This window comes from Drosophila subobscura, chromosome J (genome assembly GCF_008121235.1).
Source record: "Drosophila subobscura isolate 14011-0131.10 chromosome J, UCBerk_Dsub_1.0, whole genome shotgun sequence".
NCBI classification, from domain to species: Eukaryota; Metazoa; Arthropoda; class Insecta; order Diptera; family Drosophilidae; genus Drosophila; species Drosophila subobscura.
The window spans coordinates 1,133,062-1,157,355 of record NC_048532.1 but is presented as its reverse complement, the minus strand read 5'-3'; the positions used below and the strand labels follow the sequence as shown (position 1 = coordinate 1,157,355).

Below are 24,294 nucleotides of genomic sequence, written 5' to 3'. Positions count from 1 at the left end.
CGCCACGTTATACAATTTACTTACAACGTCAACGAGCAGAACGTTGACAGACACGCAACACGACGAAACACAAGACAAGACGACGCGGTAGCGGATGTGGAGGATGCTAGGGGATGGCAAATAGATGGCACAACGTGGCGCACATACAGACGTACATACATATGTATGAAGCATGAAAGTATGTTGAATGGCAGTAGCAGTACTCGCATGTGCGTGTCTGGATGAATGTGTGGAAAATGGCAGCGACATTGCCAGTGCCAGCGCCAGCACCAGCAAGAGAGCACAGGCAAAAACAATTAATTAAGTGGGCGGCAAAGAGATACCATGACTCGTAGCACCGAGCGTGGCCCGGCAAAAAGGGCAGCAAAAGATAAATCGTTTTGCAATAGCGCTATAATTTAATCAAATTTGTCACTTGTACAATTGAGCAGCTCGCGCCACGACTAAGGATGGAGAGGAGAACCCGCTCCAGGAGGAATTTATGAATGGAAAAGCTGCAATGGAGGCGAGCAGACAAAAGGAGGCGCTGCGTGTGTCTGGCTGTAACTCAATTTTCTCTCCGGGCAGGATGCCGTGTCACGACACCAGCTCTGGTGCGTGCAATGCGTTCGCACTTTGTAAATTTAATTTGAAATGCTTTCGATGCGCACAAGGGCAGGTACTGCCCCAGACCCGGCCTCGACCCCAAACACAGCTCCGCTGGCTTTTGTTGGTCATGAGCTGCAGTTAGACCTTTCCGATACCGTACAAGTGACATTACAGGGGGTCGGGTGGGTGAAGAGTCCGACGCAATGATGGCCAAACAAATGCCATCGCTGCCAGCCGGCTAAGCGGTTTGTCAGCCCGGTGGGGGCCGAGTGGGGCCGGGGCATGTTGACGATAAACGTCATAGACGACGGCCGGAGAATGTTGCGGCAGCCTGCAGGCTACACTGAGCGTTCAGGTGGAATCGATTGACCCATTCTGTAATTGAATACAGAATGCCCGTGGAATTGTAGCTAAAACGGCCAACAAATTCTCAGTTACGCGCTCACGTTCATGGTGATCACACACAGATAAAAGTCCACGAACACACTGAGCCAACATCAGCCCAAGCACCTCTCTGGGAATGCACGCACCGAATCTCCCCCTGTCACTAACCCACCTACCTGTCAACTCTCCCGACGCCCGTTGTCCCCACCCGCACCCCATTCTTGCTGCCATTGCAATGTTTATTTGCATTTTATTAACGATACGCAAAAAAGGAAAGAAGAAGTTTTTAGTCGACAATCCAACTGCTTTGTACCCAGCAAACAGTGTCATTCACTCGATTTATTCTGATAAAGTTACTCAACACTGCTCCGAAAATCGTATTACTCCGTTAAAATTGGTTTGAAACCGTTCCAGCCCATCTGCCAGAGTAGTTCTGAATTAAGTTCACTAAAAACTAAATTAAACTAACTAACTGAGTCGATATTTAACGGGAAATGGAGGGTTCGGAGGGTTGGGTCAACGAATTTTACTCAACCATTTATCCAGAGGTTGTTCATGAACGATGGCTTAAAGGACGCTGAATTAAAACTAAAAAAACTATATTTTTAAATTATTTAAATTCAAAAGGGAGATACATATACCTTTTAAAGATGATCCACTTTGAATTTCAAAGGATTACCGTTCACCTTGCATTAGAGGTGTCAAGCCATCGATTGTATTCATGGTTTTCCGACTATCATGATACTAGCGCCACTGTCCATACTGTTTTATTTGTGTCAAATCTATCCAAACTAGCTATAAGCGGAAAAAGTGTCCTAAATAGTGTAATTTTTGTTAGATGTGAAGCCAAAGGAAATCTGTCCAGTTGGGCCGTTCGGGCGGAGTGAAGGGGCTAGTTAGATGATTCAAAACTTTAGTATAGTTTCAATTTAGGTTCTCGGATAATTTCCCTACTCCCTGCCAAGCAACCAACCTTACAGTATGGCCAATTCGCTTCACGAATATAGGGAAGTAAAAAACAGAAGAGCGAACCGCTTTCGAATTGTTAAACAAAAACCCAAAAACGTTGGCCATAAACGACCAGGTAACCAAACCGTTGGGAGAGCATATGCTGCCAGGGTTGGGTGGATGGTGTCGGGTTGGTTAGGTCAGGTGAGGGTCCGCTGGGGCTTCTTGGATGTTGTTTTTCAAACATCAAATGTTAGGGGCAACGTTGACATTCCAGAGAGGGTACTTCCAGTTGTTTTTGCTGCCTTCATCCTTCCTTTCTTTTGTCCGTTGCTCGAATGGTCCCACTTGGCTAAATTTCCCAAATCGCCACTCTGCTCCAGTCCCCAGTTTCTCCACCCACCATCCTGTCATCCTTCTGACTCTTCACCTCACCTGGCTATTTTTTTCCATTGTTTCCATTCCGCTTATTGAAAAATATTCCTTGTTTTGATTAGAAACTGCCACCATGGGTCCTCTATAAAGTTTACTAACGAATTTTCGATTTATTTGGTCTGTTTTCAGGGGATCCTAAAAGGAATAATGCTCAAGCTTTTGCTGGTTTATGTAATAACGATATGTGTCTTACTAAAGAATGTTAAGTCTGGTGTGCCAATTGGTAAGTCAAGTCGAGCGTTTGCGAGAAACTCGCGTAGCTTTCGTTGCTGTATTTCGATGGGTAAACAATGTTTTATACCTGGTATTCGAAGAGTAAATAGGGTATATTGTATTTGTGGGGAAAAAATGTAACACACAGAAAGAAGCGTTTCAGCATCAATAGTCGAGTCGATATAGGCATGTCTGTCTGTCCGTCCGTCTGTCCGTCTTGTTTGTCGGCTACTTCTCAGAGACTATAAAAGCTAAAGCCACCAAATTTGTCCTCCAGACTGCTGGACTGCTGGGTATTTCAACAATTAGCCCCGCCTCTATCACTCCACACTCTGCTTCGTGCAGTGTGCGGCTCTAGGGGAGGGGGGCGAGCTAAACGAGCGGGTTGGCGTGAGAAGGGGTGTAGATGTAGATGACATATGTATTTAGAAAAAATGTAAGGTACAGATGTACTGCTCAGTACCGGGTATAAAAGTTGTGACGCGTACGAAGCGTCTCACACGTCCATTCTCGTTTTTTTTTTCGTTCCGTAGGAACCGGCGGCCCATCAAATATATTGGAAGGCAAAGATGCTTTGCTGACCTGTGTGGTGTCTGAGAACTCTATCAACAATACAGTCATATGGAAAAAGGGTGACGAAATTCTAACCGCCGGCACAGTGCGGGTAACCAAGGATCATCGTGTGCGCATCTTACATGATGAAAGTAAGTTATTTTCCCTTACGAACATCCATCCTCTACAACTGTAAAAAATTATTTGGGGTTGCCATTCAGATCCAAAGGGTAGGAATCTGGAGACGGGCGGTGAGGTTTGGGTGCTTTTGATCAAGAATCTCAAGACCAGCGACTCGGGAGCCTACATATGTGAGCTCAACTCCGATCCTGTCCTCCGCAGCATCCACATACTGACAGGTAAGTGAGGAGCGTCCCATCCCAGTCCCAATCCAATTGAACCGACCACTGCCCATGTGCCCAACAGTTAAGGAGCTGCAGTCGTCGACAGGAGGGCCTACCAATGCCACGGATGTATCGACTGTCGAGTCGAGTGACGTGTTTTTGCTGCCCCCGCCTCTCGATGCACAGGACAATCGCAGCTTCTGGCGGCCAAGCCAAGTGCCCCCGCTGGTTACCCACGACTTCACAGAATGCTGCGAGCGCGGAAATGTATCAGCCCCGTGCATGGGCTTCTGCAACGTACACAACATCCTGGATGGGACGACGGGCATCGACCCGGAGGCCTGCGAGAAGGATTTCCCCAGTATAGTGCGGTGCATGGCCGACGGACGCAATCACGTGCCCTGTTGCGTGGACAAGCAAATACCAGACTTGTGCCAGGACATGTGCAGGGGCGAGTACACTCCATTCACGGACAGGCTGAAGACGCGTGTCTCCTGCGTCCAGCACACGCTCAGCGGTCTGCAGTGCATCTTAAAGGGTGTTCAGCTAATACCGAGCATGCCCATCTTTGTCATAATCGAAAACGTGAGCGAGACGAGCGTGAGCATCGGCTGGATGGCGCCGGAAAAGCTCACGGACCGTGTGTCCAGCTACACGGTAAATGTGACCACCCTGCACAGTTTCGACGAGGACGAGCTGAGTGGAGAGATCGTCCACAGGACTGCCGCAGATTCAGCGGAGTCTGTTGCCCTGCACAACGTGCCCGCCAATCAGACCCAGCTGAAGCTCGACGCACTCACCCCCCTCACCATGTACGCCGTGATTGTGACGGCTGTCAACGAGTTCGGGTCCAGTTTGCCGAGCGAACGACTGCGCTTCTTCACCCACACAAGTGCATCGGCAGCGGAGTCACGGGCTGGCACCACCGACAAACAGATGATGCCCACACTGCCTGACATCCGGCAATGCTGTGAAGAAAATGGGATGACTCACCGAATGTGCCTGGAAAAGATGTGCGATCCACAGAAGACCGATCTGGCCACTCTGCCCGACTTCATGGTCTGTGCCCCATGGTCCAACATCACCTTTACCTGTCTGGCCAACAATATTGATCATACACCCTGCTGTCGTTCTCGAGGCATTCCTTCCGCCTGTTTTCCACTGTGTGCTGGCAAGCTGACGTCGCTGGACTTTAGTTTGTTCAAGTAAGTCTTTAATATCTTCAATCACAGCCATATTAGGAAATGTGGAATCAAATTACGTATTTATTTCATCTCTACATTCCCTTTAAACGAATTGATTAACCAATCGGACCCAAGTACCCCCACATCGCCTACAAAGATTCCCATCGCTTTCCATATCTAGTAAATTGAATGCACTCATTTTGGACTACTGCTAATGACCACGCTGAATGGACGGAGTTTTTACCAAATGCCAATTACTGTTCTGTTTTCGTGCAGATGCCTGCGCTTCATGTCCGAGTACAGCAGCTGCCTGTTCCAGGGGTACGGTGTGCTGGCCGATTCCCCATCTAAGCTCCGAACGGTGGCCAAGACGGACAATTTTGTGATTCTGGACTGGAATAAACCGAAACGTCTGGCCGATACGGTCAGCACATATCACGTCAAGTTCCGGCGCCTCGGTGTGGGCGATGAATATCTGACGGTGGAAAAGGTATTCTATCGCCACTAAGCTTTTTCCCGCCTGTTGTTTGGCTAATTCATTAAGCTCTGCAGCGCCAGCCACCACTGATACTTGAGGGCCTGGAGTCGGACATCTACTACGAGTTCTATGTGGTCTCGATAAATGCGTATGGTAAGAGCGAGCCGTCACCGCGCCTGATTACCCGCACACAGTCCAGCGAGGCGGCCCCGGCCTTGACGTCCAGATATAATATGACAACGTGTTGCCAGGCCTCGGGATTGCTGCCCCAGTGCGCCCCACTCTGCTCCTACAACATCCGCCTCTCGGACATTGAGCGCCTGGGCCCAGCATGTCGGGCACAAATGCGTAAGTAGCGTCTGGGCTGGGCCTCGTCTGACCTCCCATCCTCCTCCTCCATTGCTTACACTTTGAAAACACTAATTAGTGTCAAGATATCTATGGAGGACCTAGGACGTACTCCTACTTTTCGGAAGGGAGAAGCAGCCTATTGTTCTGCCCTGGATGGGGCTTTTTGTTAATTTAATGAGATCATTTTCCAGTTTTCGCTTCATTTTGCCGATGCAATTCGGAATATTAAGTATATATTGTCATTGAAAATAATGAACTTTTAGCACTTATGCAAATCAATTTTTAGTTAATTAGTCGCATAGTGCTGAGCATATGAAAGTCTGATGGATCACGGTCGTGTCTACACCGTGTAAATACCATCACTTCCCAATGCATCTCTGAGAATATTTGACCAGTGATCAAATTTGTGTTCGTAGGTACATTTAACATACTGATCACGTCAGTAATTTAAACCAACTAAGCAGAGGTTTTATAGTTAAACGACCAATATATATTTGGAGATTGTCTGCTGTACTGCCTCTGTTTGCAAACCTAATATCCGTACTGTTGTACTGTATGTCGCTTGTTCTCTCTTTGCTTGTTCGGTTTATAAGAGAAAACATGTTAAAGTGATCAAAAGTGTACATTAACGATACGAACGATAATCTAGTTAGTGCCAAACTCAAATTAATTAGCATGTTCATGTAGAAAGTAAAAAAATGAATTGAGACTAATTTATACTGTCAAGATTTGATATAACATAATCTCTTCAGGGTGAATAATAGTGCACCGCAACCATTGGATAAGCTTGAGCTGTAATGGTCGGTTTATCATGCTTACGACAGGGAAGCTCTAATTGCTTAATTTTAATTATTTCGTGTGACTTCTCCAAGGAACACAAAACGGTTGGTCCCTTTGATTAACACAACTTTTTGTAAGAAAAAACCAATTTATTAATTTGGGCTTCTCCTCACATACATATGTATGTACATACATATGTATGTATATTAAACATTTTTGTCCTAAGAAAACACCAAGAGAGATACCTATTAAAAATATTCAATAGCCACTTCGGCCGAAACATGACTGGGTAGAAGTGTTGCTCCAATGCTTTCCCAATCAACTTGTCTTGTCCATGATGGTAAATCTCTTGATTTATTTCCTGTTAATTGTGTCTAAGCTGTATTATGGAGTAAATGGACGACTTTATGTCACAAAATGAACCAAAACATTTGCTAATACTACGTCCCAGAGAAAATGAGCCGTAGCTGACGACCTGCAGGTTGGGGGAAGTTGGCAGTTTATGCAAACGCTGCCACGATATTAACCAAGTTTTGCTGTTCTTAGCCATACTGGCACGCTGTGCAGCTGGCGGACGTGATCACAGCCCGTGCTGCAGTCGACGCGGCGTCATTAACGCCTGCATGCCCCTCTGCCGCGGCGTCATGCCACTTGCAGTGACCACCAAATCGGCAACAGCAACTGCTGCAATAAATAGCGCCAGTGCAGGAGCAGCAACGTCCTCAACATCTGCATCATCATCATCATCAGTAGCTGGAGCATCAACGATGGGAGCAGGCGGTGTGCCCGATTGTTTATCATATGCCGGGAACATTTTGCAATGCTTTGAGGAAGGTAAGTTGTGGTCATGTATCCAGCCAGAACCTATCTATAGCTGTGCCTATCTCCCTCTGCACTGGTGATGAGAAGAGTTTGTGACTATAATGAATGTGATCGAAAAGCCAATCGCCTTTACAAATGCATCAGTTTAACAGATTTTATTAGTTTAACTACGTGAATTCAATTCAGAGATGAATTCAGTTTGTTAATTATACCCGGTACTCGAAGAGTAAATAGGGTATATTGTATTTGTGCGGATAACGGTTGTATGTAACGCACAGAAGGAAACGTTTCCGACCCCATAAAGTATATATATTCTTGATCAGCATCAATAGCCGAGTCGATTGAGCCATGTCTGTCTGTCCGTCCGTCCGTCCGTCCGTCCGTCCGTCCGTCTTGTTTGTCGGCTAGTTCTCAGAGACTATAAGAGCTACAGCCACCAAATTTTGGCACCAGACTGCTGTATGCTCACACTGAAACCAGTGTATTTGAAAAAGGAGCCCCGCCCCTTTCCGCCCCCGCAAAAGGGCGAAAACTTCCCAAATCTACAATTTTGAAGATAACAGAAAACTAAAAACGCCATTCCGTAGGGAATGACCATATCTATCAGATCACCAAATTGGGATCCGATTGGATCATTATTATAGCCACAATGGAGAAATTTTCAGTGGCCAAACCCACCCCGTCCCGCAGCATTCACACTCTGCTTCGCGCTGTTTATGGCCTCTGCCCCTGACACATCTCTGCCGCTGCCTCTGCCGCTGCCGCTGCCTCTGCCTCCGCGGCGACTCTGCAGTGAGGTTCTATAGGGGAGGGTGGCGAGCTAAAGGAGCGTTTTGGCGTGAGCAGTGTTGTTGATGTAGATGACAGATGAAGAAAAAATGTAAAATTTGACAAATAACCGCTAAGTTGCAGATGTAGTACTGAGTGCCGGGTATAAAAGTTGTGACGCGTAAGAAGCGTCTCACACGTCCCTTCTCGTTTTAACTTTTATACATTCCTTATAGTCGCAATTTACGGCAAAGACTTCAACCAAAACCCATCGCTGTGAATGCCAAGTCACAGTTCCTGTTCCAGTGACGGAATTTCTTGTCACACCACACCGTTGTGTGTCTGCTTGTCCTTCTGTTTATCGATGGGTTGGTGCTGGTCCTTTGTCGGGGATTGTCGGCTGGAGTTGTGTTTGCAGCTAATTCTGTTTGTTTAATTGCGTGTCTGTGCACGTCGAGCATACGCAGTGTTGCACACCATTGTTCGCCAAAATTTTTGGTCAGTGCTTTAGGGCGCACCAACCACAGCATGGCAGACAAAACCAATATTGGCCAATTAAAGTTGCATTATAAAACTAAACACCATCACTCTGACTCTCCGAACAGGCACACAGAATATCCCCGGACCACCCGAAGACGTGCATGCTACATTTGTGAACCAGACCAGCCTCAGTTTGGCTTGGACAGCACCCGATGTAAAGAGCAGCAACAGCATCAGTGGCAGTAGCAGTAGCATCAGCAGCAACACATCACCAGGTGACATGATAACCGGCGATGAACTGGCAGCTGGAGCTGTGGCCGGAGAGGGGACCGCACCAGTGGATGTAGCCAAGGAGACGTCCATCGTCGATGCCACAAGTGAAGCGGAGGATATTGATTTTATAGTGCAGTATGGCAGAGTCAATAATATGACCATGTACGAGACAGTTGCCAAATTGGAAAATGTGAGTAAATTTCTGGACAGACAATAGACAATAGAAGTCCCTACACAAACTTTTCTCCGAAAACCATCATCCTTCCCTGGCGCTACTCGCACCTGCGATTGGCTTGTCAAAATGTTCCTTCATCGGGATTGGAGCCACAATGCAGCACTTAATTTGCATTGCGCCTGGGGTCTGGCCCAGGCAATCGGTCTTTATTACGATTTGCCTTTTGGGGACAAAATGCATACATTACATACATATGTATGTATTTATATGAGTATCGACTGCCAATGGAATTGAAGAGAGCTAGAAAATTGGCTTGTCTGAGCGCCGTTCCGACGCAGGACAATAACGATTTTAAAACATTTTGCTCAGGGAACACTGGAATGTGCGGGCAGTTTGAACTGACCTTAGGACAATATTATTTTACCAGATAATGTCTCTTCGTATGAAGTACCAGAGAAAGAAATACAACTCTGGGAACACCGAAACAGACTTAATGTGAGCCGAAATGCACCGCAGATCCAGTTCTAGAGCCCCTTAGTCTTTTTAACGTCCAAACCTATGCCTTTCAGTATGTAACGCACAGAAGGAAACGTTTCCGACCCCATAAAGTAAAAATATTTTCTTGATCAGCATCAAAAGCCGAGTCGATTGAGCCATGTCTGTCTGTCCGTCCGTCCGTCTGTCCGTCCGTCTTGTTGAGCGCCTGGATCTCAGAGACTATACAAGCTAGAGCGACCAAATTTTGCATCCAGATGGCTGTATACTTATACTGTTACAAGTGTATTTCAAAAATGAGACCCGCCCTTCCCTCCCCCACAAAAAGTGAAAAGCTCCCACAGCCACAATTTTGAAGACTAAAGAAAACTAAAAACGCCATTCCTTAGCGATGGATTATATCTATCAGGTCACCGAATTGGATTATTATTATAGCCAGAATGAAGAAATTAATTTGCAGTGGCTAGAACCCCGTCCAGCCGCTTTGCTTATTTTTATCTATGGGAGGGGGGGAGCCAAAATACCGTGTTGGCGTGAGAAGTTATGTAGATGTAGATAACAGATGTAGAAAAAATGTAAAATGACAGATGTACAATTTGAAAAAAACCACTAAGGTACAGAGTACTACAAAGTACCGGGCATTAAAGTTGTGACGCGTAAGAAGCGTCTCACATGTCCCTCCTCGTTATACCCGGTACTCGAAGAGTAAATAGGGTATATTGTATTTGTGCAGATAACGGTTGTACGTAACGCACAGAAGGAAACGTTTCCGACCCCATAAAGTATATATATTCTTGATCAGCATCAATAGCCGAGTCTCTGTCTGTCTGTCTGTCTGTCCGTCTGTCCGTCCTGATGAGCGCCTAGTACTCAGAGACTATAAGAGCTAGAGCCACCAAATTTTGCATCCAGACTTCTGTATGCTCACACTGTTACAAGTGTATTTCAAAAATGAGCCACGCCCCCTTCCGCCTTCGCAAAAGGGCGAAAACCTCCCAAATCTACAATTTTGAAGATAGCTGAAAACTAAAAACGCCATTCCGTAGGGAATGACCATTTCTATCAGATCACCAAATTGGGATACGATTGGATCATTATTATAGCCACAATGAAGAAATTAATTTGCAGTGGCCAAACCCACACCGTCCCGCAGCATTCACACTCTGCTTCGCGCTGTTTATGGCCTCTCCCCCTGACACGTCTCTGCCACTGCCACGACTCTGCAGTGTGTGTCTTTAGGGAAGGGTGGCGAGCTAAAGGAGCGTGTGGGCGTGAGCAGTGTTGTTGATGTAGATGACAGATGAAGAAAAAATGTAAAATTTGACAAATAACCGCTAAAGTGCAGATGTAGTACTGAGTGCTGGGTATAAAAGTTGTGACGCGTCCCTTCTCGTTTTTTTTTATTTTTTTCATTTTTTTAGGGTTGGTTAACCAATTTTAGCTCAGGCGACTCTCCATAGATTTTGATGATCAATACCTTGAACGAAGCCCAATAAATGCATCTATATAGAACTTTTCCTCAACTTTTAGACTTTTCCTGAGTTTTTTAAAGTCGAAATTTTGTTAAAAATACGCCACAAAAATCCACGTTTTTGCATTTCAAAACATACTATTTTTCAGACGGTACGCTAAAACCACAAACTGGTTGCTTTTTAGCTGCTTCAATCAGCTTTTCAGATAAACAAAATTCTTTACAACCAGATCTAAGATTCCAAAGTTATGTGAAAAAACAAACCGCACCTCTAATAAAACCTTTAAAAATTCCAGACTTTAGAAATTCTTCAAAAGAAAGTTCTGCCATAGAAAAAACCATAATTCATTAAAAAATGTTAATCCCCGATATTTATTAGAAAAAGTTTGTTTGGTTCCTTGATGAAACAAAAAGTTCGATTTTGTCGAGTAGTGTAATTAATTTTTTAATTATATATAGCTGCAGAAGCAGATGAAACGAAGACCTCCATGGGGGCCAGAAACTCATTGAATTTAATATTTACAATAAGATTGTTCAACCTTACCATTTTCTTGCCACGTGGAGTATGGTCAACGTTAGCCAGTTGAGCCAGTTAAGCCATTATTTCAATTATTTATATAAATCTCCAACCACAAATTTCACTAAATGCATAAATCGACGGCCATTGTTTATCCATCAAATTAAATCAATTGCAATTCTTCCCGCTCGTCGACCAAATTTCAAGAGCAATCATCTCCAACTAAAATATTCATCCTATCATATATGTATGTATATGTATGTATATCCTGTATAAATATATTAGTGTATCTATTTTATTTTTTTTGGTCAGCCATCGATAATCCTATTCAATGTAATAATCTTTGAACTCTGCCCAAAAGGGGAAGGCGGTTAGGGAACAGACTGGGTATGTGGATGGACTAGGGGAGCTTTAGATCCGAAGCTATGGGTAAAGTTTTTGACGCCAGCCAGGTCGTCGACGGTTGTAGATGGGGAGGGTGATGCGTACCAGGGGCTTATGGACGCCATATGCATGGGAAACGTGACTATAAACCGGAAAAAATGATGGCAATCCAACGCAGATACAACTAAAAAAAAAAAAAAAAAAATTGTTGGAACGTGTGAAACGCTTCTTACGCGTCACAACTTTTATACATGGTACTTCGTAGGACATCTGTACCTTAGTGGTTTTCTTTCTTCTTCTTCTCCTTCACACGCCAACACGCTCTTTTAGCTCGCCTCCCTCCCCTAGAGCCGTACACTGCACGAAGCAGAGTGTGGAATGAGAGAATGTGCAAAAACTAAACAAAGCTGCTGAAAGGAGTGGGGGTAGCCACTGCAAATTAATTTCTTTATTCTAGCTATAATAATGATTCAATCTAATTCGGTGATCTGATAGATATAGTCATTCCCTACATTTTTAGCGTTTTCCTATCTTCAAAATTGTGGATACACCTGATTTGTTAGCTTTGCGTGGCGGAAGGAACGCGGCAAAAATTTTAAATACTCTTGTAACAGTGTAAGTCTGGATGCAAAACTTTGATGCCCTATCTCATGATCTCTGAGTACTAGGCGCTCATAAGGACGGACAGACGGATGGACAGACAGACGTGGCTATATCGACTCGGCTATTGATGCTGATCAAGAATATATAGTTTGTGGGGTCGGAAACGCTACCTTCTGTGTGTTACATTTTTGACCACAAAAACAGTGTACCCTATTTACTCTTCGAGTACAGGGTGTAAAAAAGCGAATAAAGTGTAACCAAACCAAACAGCGGACCAAAGTTGGCTCGAGCTTTGCCATTGGCATTGTTCTTATTCTTTTTGTTGCAATTTTTGTTTGTTTTTGCAAATGTAATATTTGGCTTTGCTGTTGCTGTAGTTATTGGCTGCTGTTGTCACACATCAACGCGTACTGCTGGCAGCTGGGCCTGCCGTTGCCGTTGCCGCTGCCGCTGCCTCTGTTGCTATTGCTGTTGGTGCTAGCGCAGCATCATGGCCATCCACAGAGTTATTGGCCTCGAAAAAGTGGCAAATGCAAAAAAATACGACAGAAGAAAAAGCAACAAACTCAACAAAAGCACCAATAGAAAAAAAATGAAAGCAAGAGTTTGTCGCGTGTTGATGTGCACAGAAATGTATTTAACGTGGGGTCGATGGTGGTTGAGTTGATGCCTGGTGTTTCTGCGGGGGCACCACTCAACCTGTCCACGACGACCTGTCAATGATGCCCCCAAAGCCAACGCATCGATGGGAGATGAGCGCGTGCTTGTAATACAATCATTCCTTCGCGAAACTGTTCGCCACATTCTTTCTACCTGTCCTTTTAGTTTTGCACCACACCCCTTCCCTACACAACCGATAACTGATACGTGTGTTTCGAGAAATGTACCGATAATTCTTTCGTAAGTATTCATCCAGTCAACCAAACACCTTAACAAGCCCTTTGATTAGGTAGATACAGTGCTGGTCTCCTCGGTAGACGAGGTTTATGAACACTAAGAATCGACTGTATGGGTATTCTTAACACCAGAACATCAATCCGTCGCTTAGAAAAAGGCATGCGAATGCGCCGATTGTTTCTTGAGAATTTCTGTAACCATAGAATGTACAAAGATAACACTCTCCTCAATCCGGGAGGAATCTCCCATCACGCGACCAGCACTGGATGGAAAAATGAATCGATATGGAAGATACAGTGTGGTGTCAGCATTGCTTCGCAGTTTTTCTTATTGTTGCTGGTGCTGTGTGGGTCTGGGTTTTGTTTGGGTGCTTTGGTCAGCAGGGCACGCAGCTGTTGCGGCTGTTGTTGTTGGCTTAACTTGGGGCTAGCTTGGCTTGGCTTAAATGCTTTTCAGTTTCGGGTTTTTGGCGCTGCTGGTGGTGTCAAATGTTTCAAACGCACTTCTCTGCGCTTCTGCCGCTCCGCTCCCCGTCTGGATGGGCTATGGTATCGTATCGTACATAGGTTCATATGTATATATCGCAGGTTCATGGCCATCACCGCAGTTTGCATTGCATTGACTCTTTGTGACACTTTTTTGGACAAACTTAATTGCTTTTGGACGTGTCAGAAATACTGTTACGTAGCGGCAGCGCTCCACTTAATATCAATGGAGAAATCAATGGAAATGGTGAAGTCAGCCATTGGGCCAAGACTAATGGATGGCCTGTTTTACTTTCTTCTGTAAACGGATCCTGATCCTCGTCAAAACCTACCCAAAGCTCACCAAAACTGTGAACATTAAAGGTAATTTCCCAGCAAAGACTTATATGCTTTTCGCCATCGAAAATTTTGCACTCTGCTGCAACCCTTCCCGATTGAATCAGTGCCAATAATTTGGCAATTTCTATTCGTCGCCAATGCCCGGCGGCATTGTGTCACCAACATCCACGACAACATCAATGACAACAGCAGCAACAGAACACAAACATTATACGACTCCACAGGATATTACGTACCATCTGGGAACGGATAAGGGAGGAGGGCATGAAAATAGAGAACGGAAATAGAGGGCTTGCCTCAACAGTCGTATTTTCCATTGATTCTCTGTTGACTCCGAAAAGACGTAACTTTTCTGAGGATTGCGCTCGCTCTGTGCTCTGCGTTAGTAGAGCTACTCTTATTTCTGTCCTGTTTGCGCTGCCAAACGCACGACCATAAACAACTTTTTAATGTAGCCTGCAACACTGACAAAAAATGGACCGCAAACGGAGAGAAATTACTGCGGGTGTGGGAACCCGAGAGCTGACCACGCTGCTAGAAATTAAACACATTAAATATTCTGATACAGTTGCTTAGGAAGGCGGGGACAGGAGAGGTATCGGTACCGTCTCCCTCCAGAATTTCTCTGGTCTCCTGCCTCATGTCTGAAGGGGTTATGTTATGGCGATTATGTGCTTTGTCTCTGCAACTCCAGCTCTCGACTCCAAGACAACTCCTAAATGAGCAACCAGGGACCTAGTTTTATGGCCGGAGTGTGACTCGACTTCATGGGACAGAAAAGAGAGAGAGAGAGAGATAGCCGTGCAAGACTTGGCGCTAAGCATTTTGAATATTTATTCGTTCAAGTAGCTGCTGGGGACGGACTGCCTCGTCCGTACAGTATTCTCACCTAAATTCCTGGCTGGGAGAGGACATTAAATATTCAGCATGGGACACCGCTCGTCACCGCTTATTTAAGTTGCGGCTGTGTAATTACCCAATAAGGGACTGGCTGAAAAAAGGCCACTAAGAGACACACAAAATGGACAACTAAAATTCAATGGACACTACTGCTTTTTGTATTTTTTTCGATTCTATCTCCTGTCCTTCGATTCGGTTTAGTTCGAGAGCCTAATAAATCGTTTTACGCTTTTCCCTTTTACGGCTCTCTACTCTAATACTATTGGGGTTTGAATTTAATGCGTCTTAGATAAGTTTCCAATGGAAGGAAATTAGTATTGAGCCGGGAAATTTATTTTCCCAGCTCCCTGTCCACTAAATTATAGTTAATCGGACGTGGGCCTCAGCCACCTGTTTCAAAGGATGTTTGTCTCTCCTGACTGGGGCGCCCTTCAAAAAGAGGCCTATCCTATCCTGACAAGAGTTGTCAGACGCATCGTGGACAAGCACATTGGTCGGACGCCGCATTCAAATTGAGATTTACGAGCCAAGGCCTGAAATGGCCACAATGAAACCGAAAACAACCACTGCCAAAAACAACGAAAAGCCTCTGGCCAAAAGCGAGATGAGTCCCGCATGCACATATTTAGCGATTTCAGCCAAGTAACAAAAATGCTCTCTGAACATCTGTCCAACATTGGTCCGACATTCTGACACTGACTTACATACTAAATATGACTCGCAGAGGGTCACGCCAAATCAAATTATTTTAGCCAGAAACAAAGTTAGAAACAAGTTAATGCAGCCACGAACAGACTCTGCTTTCAAAAGCAAAAAGAGCGCGGCATTACTCTACCTCGTTAAACGAAATAAATTACTTAACGCGCCGCATTTTTTCGCATTGGTCAGTCGGCCAAAAATGCAATTAAAGCCAAAAACCGTAACGACGACGACATCTGCAAGAGATTACAAAAAAAAAGCACAGAGGTCCAGAAAGAGCGAGACAGAGAGAATCGGCAGAATCGGGACGGGACCGACAGGCGATTCTGTTTGTAAATGATTGAGATGGGTTTGGAAATGTAATGGGAATGGTTGGTAGGGAATAAGGACTTTGAGCTATGGGGTTCTTCCAGGAATGTCTGTCAACTTACGTGAAAACTGATCACCAGGCACAAATAGTTGCTGGCTATTCATCTATAGAATAATATTATACAAAAAACTTAAAATGCTTTGATTGGATTTTGTGTTCATAAAATATTGATTTGATCAGTTATCAATCATTCAGCTGTCATTCAATCAAAAGTTGCGTACATCCAACTGATGTGAATCCATGTGCCACACTCGTTGGGCACTGTATACCGCATCCAAATACCCCACGAAGCTGTAACACCAACAGATTTCGCTTACTATTTTTAATGTAGATTTTCTGGGTGCGAAGAGTGGTGTAGGGGTGGCGTATGGAGGTCGAGTGTCTATCCGTGGCCCAAACTCCATGCATAGACAACTGGCCCCCGAGTTATACGTAGATGTCAATTTCGTGGATGGCTTTTGAAACAAAATAACGTCAATGCAGGCAAGGGACATACATACATACATACATATGTATGTCTACATGGACATTGGAAAGGGATCGGGACTGGGAGAGGAAGAGGAAGAGGATGACAAGAGACCTCGATGAGTTGACTGACTGGGACAATGGAATGAAGTGAATGACCCTGGAGTATACGAAGCTGAAAGTTGACTGACTGCCGGACCGGGTGTGATGTCGTTTGGTGGGCTAAACACCGCAAATTGCGCTGCGTGGCAGCAATTACAAAAAGTACTAATCATGGCGACATGTCTTTCAGCGAAATCAAGCCAAACCACAGCCACGAGCAGACTAGGAAAGACCACACCGGACCACAACTGACCAGGGAAGCGTTGTCAAATTTGTTTCACTTTAAGCGAATCTGTACCCTGGAAAGCATCACGATTTAGAGTAGAGCGGACTCAAATGAGCAGAGGCAAAGATATGAGAATGTCCCCGGTATATAACGTCTGTACTTGACTCAACAGACGAAAGAGACTACAAATTTAGAGAACTTTATTTTTAGTGCTGAAAGAACCTCCACCCATTGAAGGTAGTCGGGCCAGGGTATCCAAAATCTCCATTCGTTCTATTTGGCTCACTTTACTTATTCGAATTTCTAACATATGTATGTAACTGTTTTTATACCCGGTACTTGAAGAGTATATAGGGTATATTTTATTTGTGCACAAAAGTGGATATATGTAACGCACGGAAGGAGACGTTTCCGACCCCATAGAGTATATATATTCTTGATCAGCATCAATAGCCGAGTCGATAGGACCATGTCTGTCTGTCCGTCTGTCCGTTCGTCCGTCTGTCAGACTGTCAGTCTGTCAGCAAGAGCCACCTCCAGACTGCCGTATGCTCACACTGAAACCAAAGCCACAATTTTGAAGGTAAAAGAAAATTAAAATAAATAGGTAAATAAATAAAATAAATAAATAAAATAAGAAATAACTAAAATTCCGTAGGGAATGGCCATATCCATCAGATCACTTAATTGGGATCAGATTGGATCATTATTATAGCCAGAATGAAGAAATGAATTTGCAGTGGCTAAACCAACCCCTCCAGCAGCTTTTATTATTTTTTGCACATTCTCTCATCCACACTCTGCTTCTGTAGTGTGCGTCCTCTGCCTCTGCAGTGTGCGTCTATAGGGGAGGGGGGCGAGCTAAAAGAGCGTGTGGGCGTGAGAAGTTATGTAGTTGTAGATGTATATGACATATGTAGAATAAATCAAAAATTTGAAGAAAAAAAACCTCTAAGGTACTACTAGATGTACTACTGAGTTCCGGGTATAAAAGTTGTGACGCGTAAGAAGCGTCTCACACGTCCCTCCACGCTTTATTTATTTTCTGATCATTTTTGTCTTTTCAACGCAATTATACACTTAGGAATTGACCACCAATGAGACAAGTGTCGATTTGACGAATTTGGAATCCAATGCCTTGTACCGCATTACGGTTGTGACGCGCGGCAAATTTGGCACATCGCTGCCAGCCTCGATGCTGTTGCTGAACACCACCAACATGAGCCGTGAAGGTGAGTGGGATTGGAGCCCAGCCGCTGCTTATCTGCTTTTCTAGTCTATAGCGAGCTGATTTAACTTTTGTGTGTGAATGTGTGTGCTGTTGCAGGTCAGGGGGAGGTAACCGCCTGGGGCTCACCCTCGCCACCACACTCGCTGACTGTGGTTGCGCATAGCGCCACCTGGATGCAGCTGACCTGGCAGCCGCCCGAGTATGCCCATCCCCATGAGCGCATCACCTACAGGTGGGAGAGGCAGTGGGAGTGGGAGTACCCCCAAGTGGGTTATGCCAATCTAAAATTCTCCTCTTTTACACTCTTCATGCAGGGTCTATCACAAGGCAATGCGGGCCGAGCAATTCATTAAGATTGAAACGAAGCTGGCCTGGTTACGAATGAACAACCTCAAGCCGAGCTCCCAGCATGTGCTCTATGTGGAGGCGGTGGGGGAGAGGGGTGTCTCCCTGCCCTCCGAGACGCTCGTTGCTTGGACAGACCCCGCCTTGCCCGCCTTCGTCGATGTGAGTGAACAGTCTGAATGAATTGGAGACGAACAATAGGCATAACTGGGTGCCATACTAATTCTATGTTTCCAGCCACCCACGGTGCACCCGGCCGACAACATTCCCGAAGGCGGTTCCATGACCATCCTCTGTCTGGCCCTTGGAAATCCGGCTCCAACGATTTCGCTTTACGTGGGCGGCCATCTGGTGCGGCAGGATACTTCTCGGCACATGGTCACAGTCATCCACAACGTCTCCGCGGATATGGAGCATGTCTCCTGCTATGCGGACAATGGATATGGGGTTCCCATGCAGGCGACGCGACGGGTTAATATTTGCTGTGAGTATTCTCCCGCACAAGAATCTACTAGAAACTCATTTTGGATTCTCTTTTCCTTGCAGATCCTCCCAAGATCCAGGCAGCTGGCATAACCGTGGCTTCATTGGGCGATGAAATTGAACTGCGGTGTACAGTGGACTCCAAGCCGGCGCCCAAGACCATATTTTGGCGTGAGAAGGATGGTCGAGTGCCCGTCATCAATGGAGGCAACTATTTCATCTCGGTGAAGGCAAACGAGTCCCGGCCTTCCATTTACACAATGTCGCTGAGGATTAACAAGCTGCAGGCCAACGATGTCGGCGACTACTTCTGCCACGCGGAAAATCCCTTCGGAGCCACAACAACCCCAGTCTCCGCTCGTATTCGTAACACTCCCGCCCTCAACCACAACGTGTCTGCGTGCTGCGCGGAGCAGAACGTGTCCATGGCCTGTCGCGGTGCCTGCAGCTACTACGTGGACTTTGATGCCATTGCCGATCAACCCGAGTGCATCGTGGACTTTGACAAGCTGATGCGTTGTGCCGCCGACGGATCGGACCATCGGTCCTGCTGTGCGGATGAGCACGTGCCGCGCAAGTGTCTCAACTGGTGTCGTGGGGAGTCGGTGCGCTCCAAGGAGATCTGCAGCCTGCAGTATGCTCGTACCATAGTGGGTTGCTTTGAGAAAAACCGAGATCGCTTGCCGGGACCCCCGGAGAATATTGTGGTCAGCGTGGTGTCCGACAGTGAGGTGACCATAAGGTGAGTTGGAACGAAAGAATCCCTCGTTAAAGTTCGACCGAGCAGAAGTAGAAGCCATTTACCTTTGGCTTTAATCTCACGCACGGAAACGTCTCATCAAGTAAGCCAACACTCTGTCTAAGCTCTTAAATACGTTGTGCGGAGCGGAAGTAGACTCATCTATTTAGCACACCCGGACCCAACACATTCATTATCCTTCTCATGTGTAAGAGGGGTGGATATAGCCTAGTATGTGTGACCGGGCACTAATAGACCGTAAATCCATTAAAGTTGAGATTTTTTATCTCACTTTAATGCACTCAGTCAACGTCAAAGGTTGTGCTCCAGCTGCAGGGAGAGCGGGAGCGGGCGACCAGCCAGGACTTGAACCAGAACCGCATTAAATTTATTAAAATTCCAGGCGAGTCCTGCGCCTGCCTGCAACAATATTACCAAGCACTCATAATACGACGTCGCTCTATGAAAACTATTTCATTACAGATGGGATGCGCCAACAAAGAATCCAAATGCCGTTGACGGCTACAGAATATTTTACCACGAGGCCGCCGTCCTGGCGCCAACATCATCCTCCGCATTCGTCCCTGTCTCCTCCGAACCAGCTTCTTCAATGGAGCAGTCAGGCATAGATACCCTGGCCCCCATGAATAATGCAACAAGTTTGAGTAGCAACGGCAACGGCAACGGCAATAGCTCCATGGCAGCTCTCGAGATACGTCGCATCGACGTAAAAGACACAACAATAAGCATTAATGGCCTCAAGAAGGATGTTCTCTATGAGCTGGTGGTGAAGGCTGGCAATATATACGGTGCGTAGGACGAGTGTATGCGGATGAGTTTAGATGGCTTGGGCATGGCGTTCGTCGGGTTTTAATTTGCTGACTTGTCTTGCAGGTGCCAGCGTACTCACAGATCCGATTAGATTTACGCTCGGCGAGCATCATGTGACCTCGGCCACCAGCAGCTACTCAAGTGCCGTTGGCACCATCAGCGGCATTGTAGCCAGCATTTTGGCCATTCTGCTGGCCGCCACGGCCATTGTATTCTATCGTAGGCAACGCTCCAGCCACGGCAAGTCGGCCAATGGCAATGTGGCGTTTGAGAACCCCACCTACACAAGGGGGCTCGAGCAGGTGCAGGTGTGTATAATGATGTTTATGGTTTTCCCCTTAATTAGAGCCAAAATATGACCACATTCCCCTAAATGTTTTGATTTTACCACCCTATAAAGATGTTGTCTATGTCTGTCCACATTTTCGGTTTTAGAGATAAGTAGCTGTAGTTTTGAAAAGCATCTAGGATAAGAGGTCGAATGGCAGCAATGATCAATTCCGACTCTCAAAATTGTAGCTTTAGAATTCAACGTTCTGCCAAACTTAGACAATCCTTCCGAGGACACCTATTTTTATAGGGTATTTGAAAATTCGTTTCTCGCAAATTATACTTTTTAAGCTAGTTGCAGCGTGTGTGTACGAGTAGTACCTTCTATACAAATTGTGTGTTTTGCTGAGAGGTTCATTTAGTGTATATTGTCGAAAATGAGTATATGTAACTCTCAGAAGGAAACGGTTCCGTCCACCATAAAGTATCTGTTTATCTCTCCGTATATATGTATGTACGTCTCGTTTGACGCCTCGTTCTCAGAGACTATTAGAGCTAGAGTCATCAAAATTTCACATATCACACTGAATCAAGTTTTCAAAATTAAAATTTAGCCACGCCCCCTTCCGCTCCCACAAAGGGCGAAAATCTCTCATAAGCACAATTTTAAAGATGAGAGAAAACCAAAAACGCAGTTCGGTAGAGAATGGCCATATATGTATGTATGTGCATATATCATATCCTATGAGATTTGATTGGACCATTATTAGAGCCAGAATGACGAAATGAATGTCCATGTCGTTCTTCTCGCTTGCACACTCTTCCTCGTGCTGTGGGCTGCTCTGGTAGAGGGTGTCGAGCGAGGGTGTTGGTGTGAGAACTGATGCATATGTAGATGACAGATGTAGATAAAATGTTAAATGTAAGATGTAAAATTCGAAGAAAATTAATTACATATGTATGTACATGTATGCATGTATATATGTATAAGTGTATCACACTAAGGTTATTATTGCATATGTATGTACATACATATGTATTTACTGACTGAGTACCGACTATAAAAGTTGTGATGCCTACGCAGCGTCTCACGTTCCTTCTCTTATGTTATAACTTTCAATATTTGTTTTTTTAATCCATGCTGCATCAACATCAACGCCAATGCCCGATGTGCCATAGCTTCCCACTGTCACATCTGCCATCACGACGCAAAATGGCAACAGCCACCACGGTGGAGGACTGGGGATGAACAGCAGTCACGGCAATGGACGAAATGGCATTGCCGCCACAATGACGACATCCACAACAACAACAGCGCCAACAGTGGCAGCGGCGGCAGCATCTGCAGCATCATCAGGTGCCGCATCGACGGGAAACGGGCACGGGGCCGGTCGGCAGCACCGAAGTTCCGTGGACGCGGCGCATCACTTCCACAACCCGCTCAGCAATACGCAGTGCAATGAAGTAAATCCCACAATTTATGAAGAGCTCAAACTTGGCCAAGAAGGTGCTGGATTTAAGAAACTTGTGCCATAAACGAAGCACAATAGCAATAAAAACACCAAGAACAAAAACAACACTAAACATAGAACAACAGCAACAACAAAAACAATGTATAGCTAGCGAACTTATACATACATTTAGATGGTATATGTACATACATACGTACATACTTATATGCATATATCTTTTATATATATATGTACACATGTACGCTAAATGTAGACGTAGGCAGTGTAAACAGCGCGAAGCGCAACCTCAAACAACTACACACGCACACGAACACATGCATATACACGAACACATACACACACACACAAACACTGCGTACTGCGACATCTTTACAGAATGCATTGCGAGAAATCTTTGGGTAACAATTTTTGTTCTTGCAAAAATGTGCTTGGGTAGCCTGTAATAAGTAATAAGTTATTGGTATGTAACTGTGATTCAACCAGTAAAAAGAAAAACAAAAAGAAAAAAAACAAAGTAATATAATTAACTAATTGGTGATGAAAGTAAGCAAAAATGAAAACTGATTGAGAGAAAATACCAATGAATAGTAAAAATCTATATACGCAAATCTAGTTTTGTCTTAGTTTTGGGCTTGGTGAATAATTTACAAATTTTTGGAATGTACATACATACATATGTAGGTACACACATTTGTACATATGTATGTGCTTAATGCTAGTAAGTAATGGTATTTGGAGAACTCATTAATTGTGGGTCACTTGTATCTATAATTTTCGCTGAGTGATATTCGCTGATTGAAGCTTAGTTTCTTTCAGTGAGTGTAGAAGTAAACAACCTTAGAGTACGATATTAAAAGATGCCTGCCTGTACAGTGTACACCAATGCAACAACCCCTCAACCGACACGCATCATCCTGACGTTTAGGCCTTTCTCTGTGCTTCTTATTTTGATGAGGAGGCAGATGGAAGCTTCCCTCTCCGACGGAATATTTGTTCGTGTAATGTTGCATACGTTATGGCATCTAGAACACCCTCACACACATGCGTACTGCCTACACACATGTGTGTACCTACTTTGCACTATGGGGCTTTAGACCACTTTATGTGGAAATAATTAACAACTTCCAAACGAAGTAATATTTCTTAATTTAGTTTTTTGATATCAGTTTATAATAGCGAAAGGAAGGTGTGTTGAAAAAATGGGAGTGGCAGCGCCTTTGCCTCAGTGTAAAATCAAATTTTTATTTTAATTATAATTTAATCAAACAATAAATGATGTAAAAATGTAAAGCAATGCCATAATATATTAAGAAAGCCTTTCCCGGATAATTGTATTTTTACATTGACTTCCTTGAATACTGCAAGCAGCTTCTTTTCCTTGAGTTGTAGAAATGTTGGACACAATAGCACTGCACGACAGTGCAGAGATACTGGAAATGTCTCAACATTATTATAATTGTACGGATTGTACACAAATGTAGCCAATTTGCACATTTTTTTTCGATTTGTGTTAAGTTTTTCGTGAAGTTGTTTACTTTAATCGAAAAACTGTTAAAAAAAAGTTCTTCAAAGGGTCTACAAATAACCTTATCGTCCTCAGAACTAGTGACAGGTCTTACCTCATCCTCTTTTGTAATTTACTTGTTCACTAAGTTCCACCTTGCAAACGTCTTAGAATTTTCAAGTCTTTGGTTAAATTACGAAAATTTAAATATCTGCGACAGACAGAAACTAGCCATTGAACATATTATGAGTTCGGTTTTTTTTTGCGAAACTCACAATCACATTTTAAATGCCTGTCTGAATCAAGAACATTGTAAAAAATTCACTTAAATTTATCAATTTACCACTTTTTTCCAATTTTAACTTTATGAAAAAAATTCTTGCTCCGATCATATCAAACAGCTCACTTTAACAGCTGTTATCTTAAGAGTGGTGCGCACTGTTAATTTTTTGGGGATGTAACATTAAATATTATTTTATCGACTTTTGAAAAATGAGTTTCGGCCAGAAAAAATGGTCAAATGCCCCACAGTGCGTTGGTATTATTAGCAAAAAGACGCATCAGATGGAGAAGAAAGCAGGCATAACAAAGTTTTATTTTCTTATGTAAACTTGCCGCCGCTGCTCTCTACATGTTACACTCATAATCCGCTATGATATGGTACTGATATGGATGATGCCATCATACCGAC

The 24,294-nt window shown here is 44.5% G+C and overlaps 1 protein-coding gene across 1 annotated transcript; it reads left to right on the top strand.

The window, feature by feature from the left end:
* The first annotated feature begins 2,484 nt into the window (after nt 1-2,484).
* Nucleotides 2,485-22,707, top strand: LOC117893048 (Ig-like and fibronectin type-III domain-containing protein 2). The gene is made up of 16 exons (XM_034799425.1): nt 2,485-2,578; nt 3,102-3,272; nt 3,342-3,479; nt 3,547-4,669; nt 4,925-5,138; nt 5,201-5,474; nt 6,804-7,091; nt 8,453-8,790; nt 17,813-17,960; nt 18,056-18,191; nt 18,274-18,466; nt 18,542-18,788; nt 18,851-19,529; nt 20,010-20,335; nt 20,421-20,665; nt 21,807-22,707. Exons 1-16 carry the CDS (start codon nt 2,503-2,505, stop codon nt 22,161-22,163), a joined length of 4,953 nt encoding a protein of 1,650 aa, XP_034655316.1. The 5' UTR covers nt 2,485-2,502; the 3' UTR covers nt 22,164-22,707.
* The last annotated feature ends 1,587 nt before the right edge of the window (nt 22,708-24,294 follow it).

Coding starts and splice junctions, on each gene's coding strand:
- LOC117893048 (XM_034799425.1), top strand. CDS start 2,503: ATGCTCAAGCTTTTGCTGGTTTATGTAATAACGATATGTGTCTTACTA. Junction 3,273..3,341: donor GCGCATCTTACATGATGAAA/GTAAGTTATTTT, acceptor GTTGCCATTCAG/ATCCAAAGGGTAGGAATCTG. Junction 19,530..20,009: donor GACAGTGAGGTGACCATAAG/GTGAGTTGGAAC, acceptor ATTTCATTACAG/ATGGGATGCGCCAACAAAGA.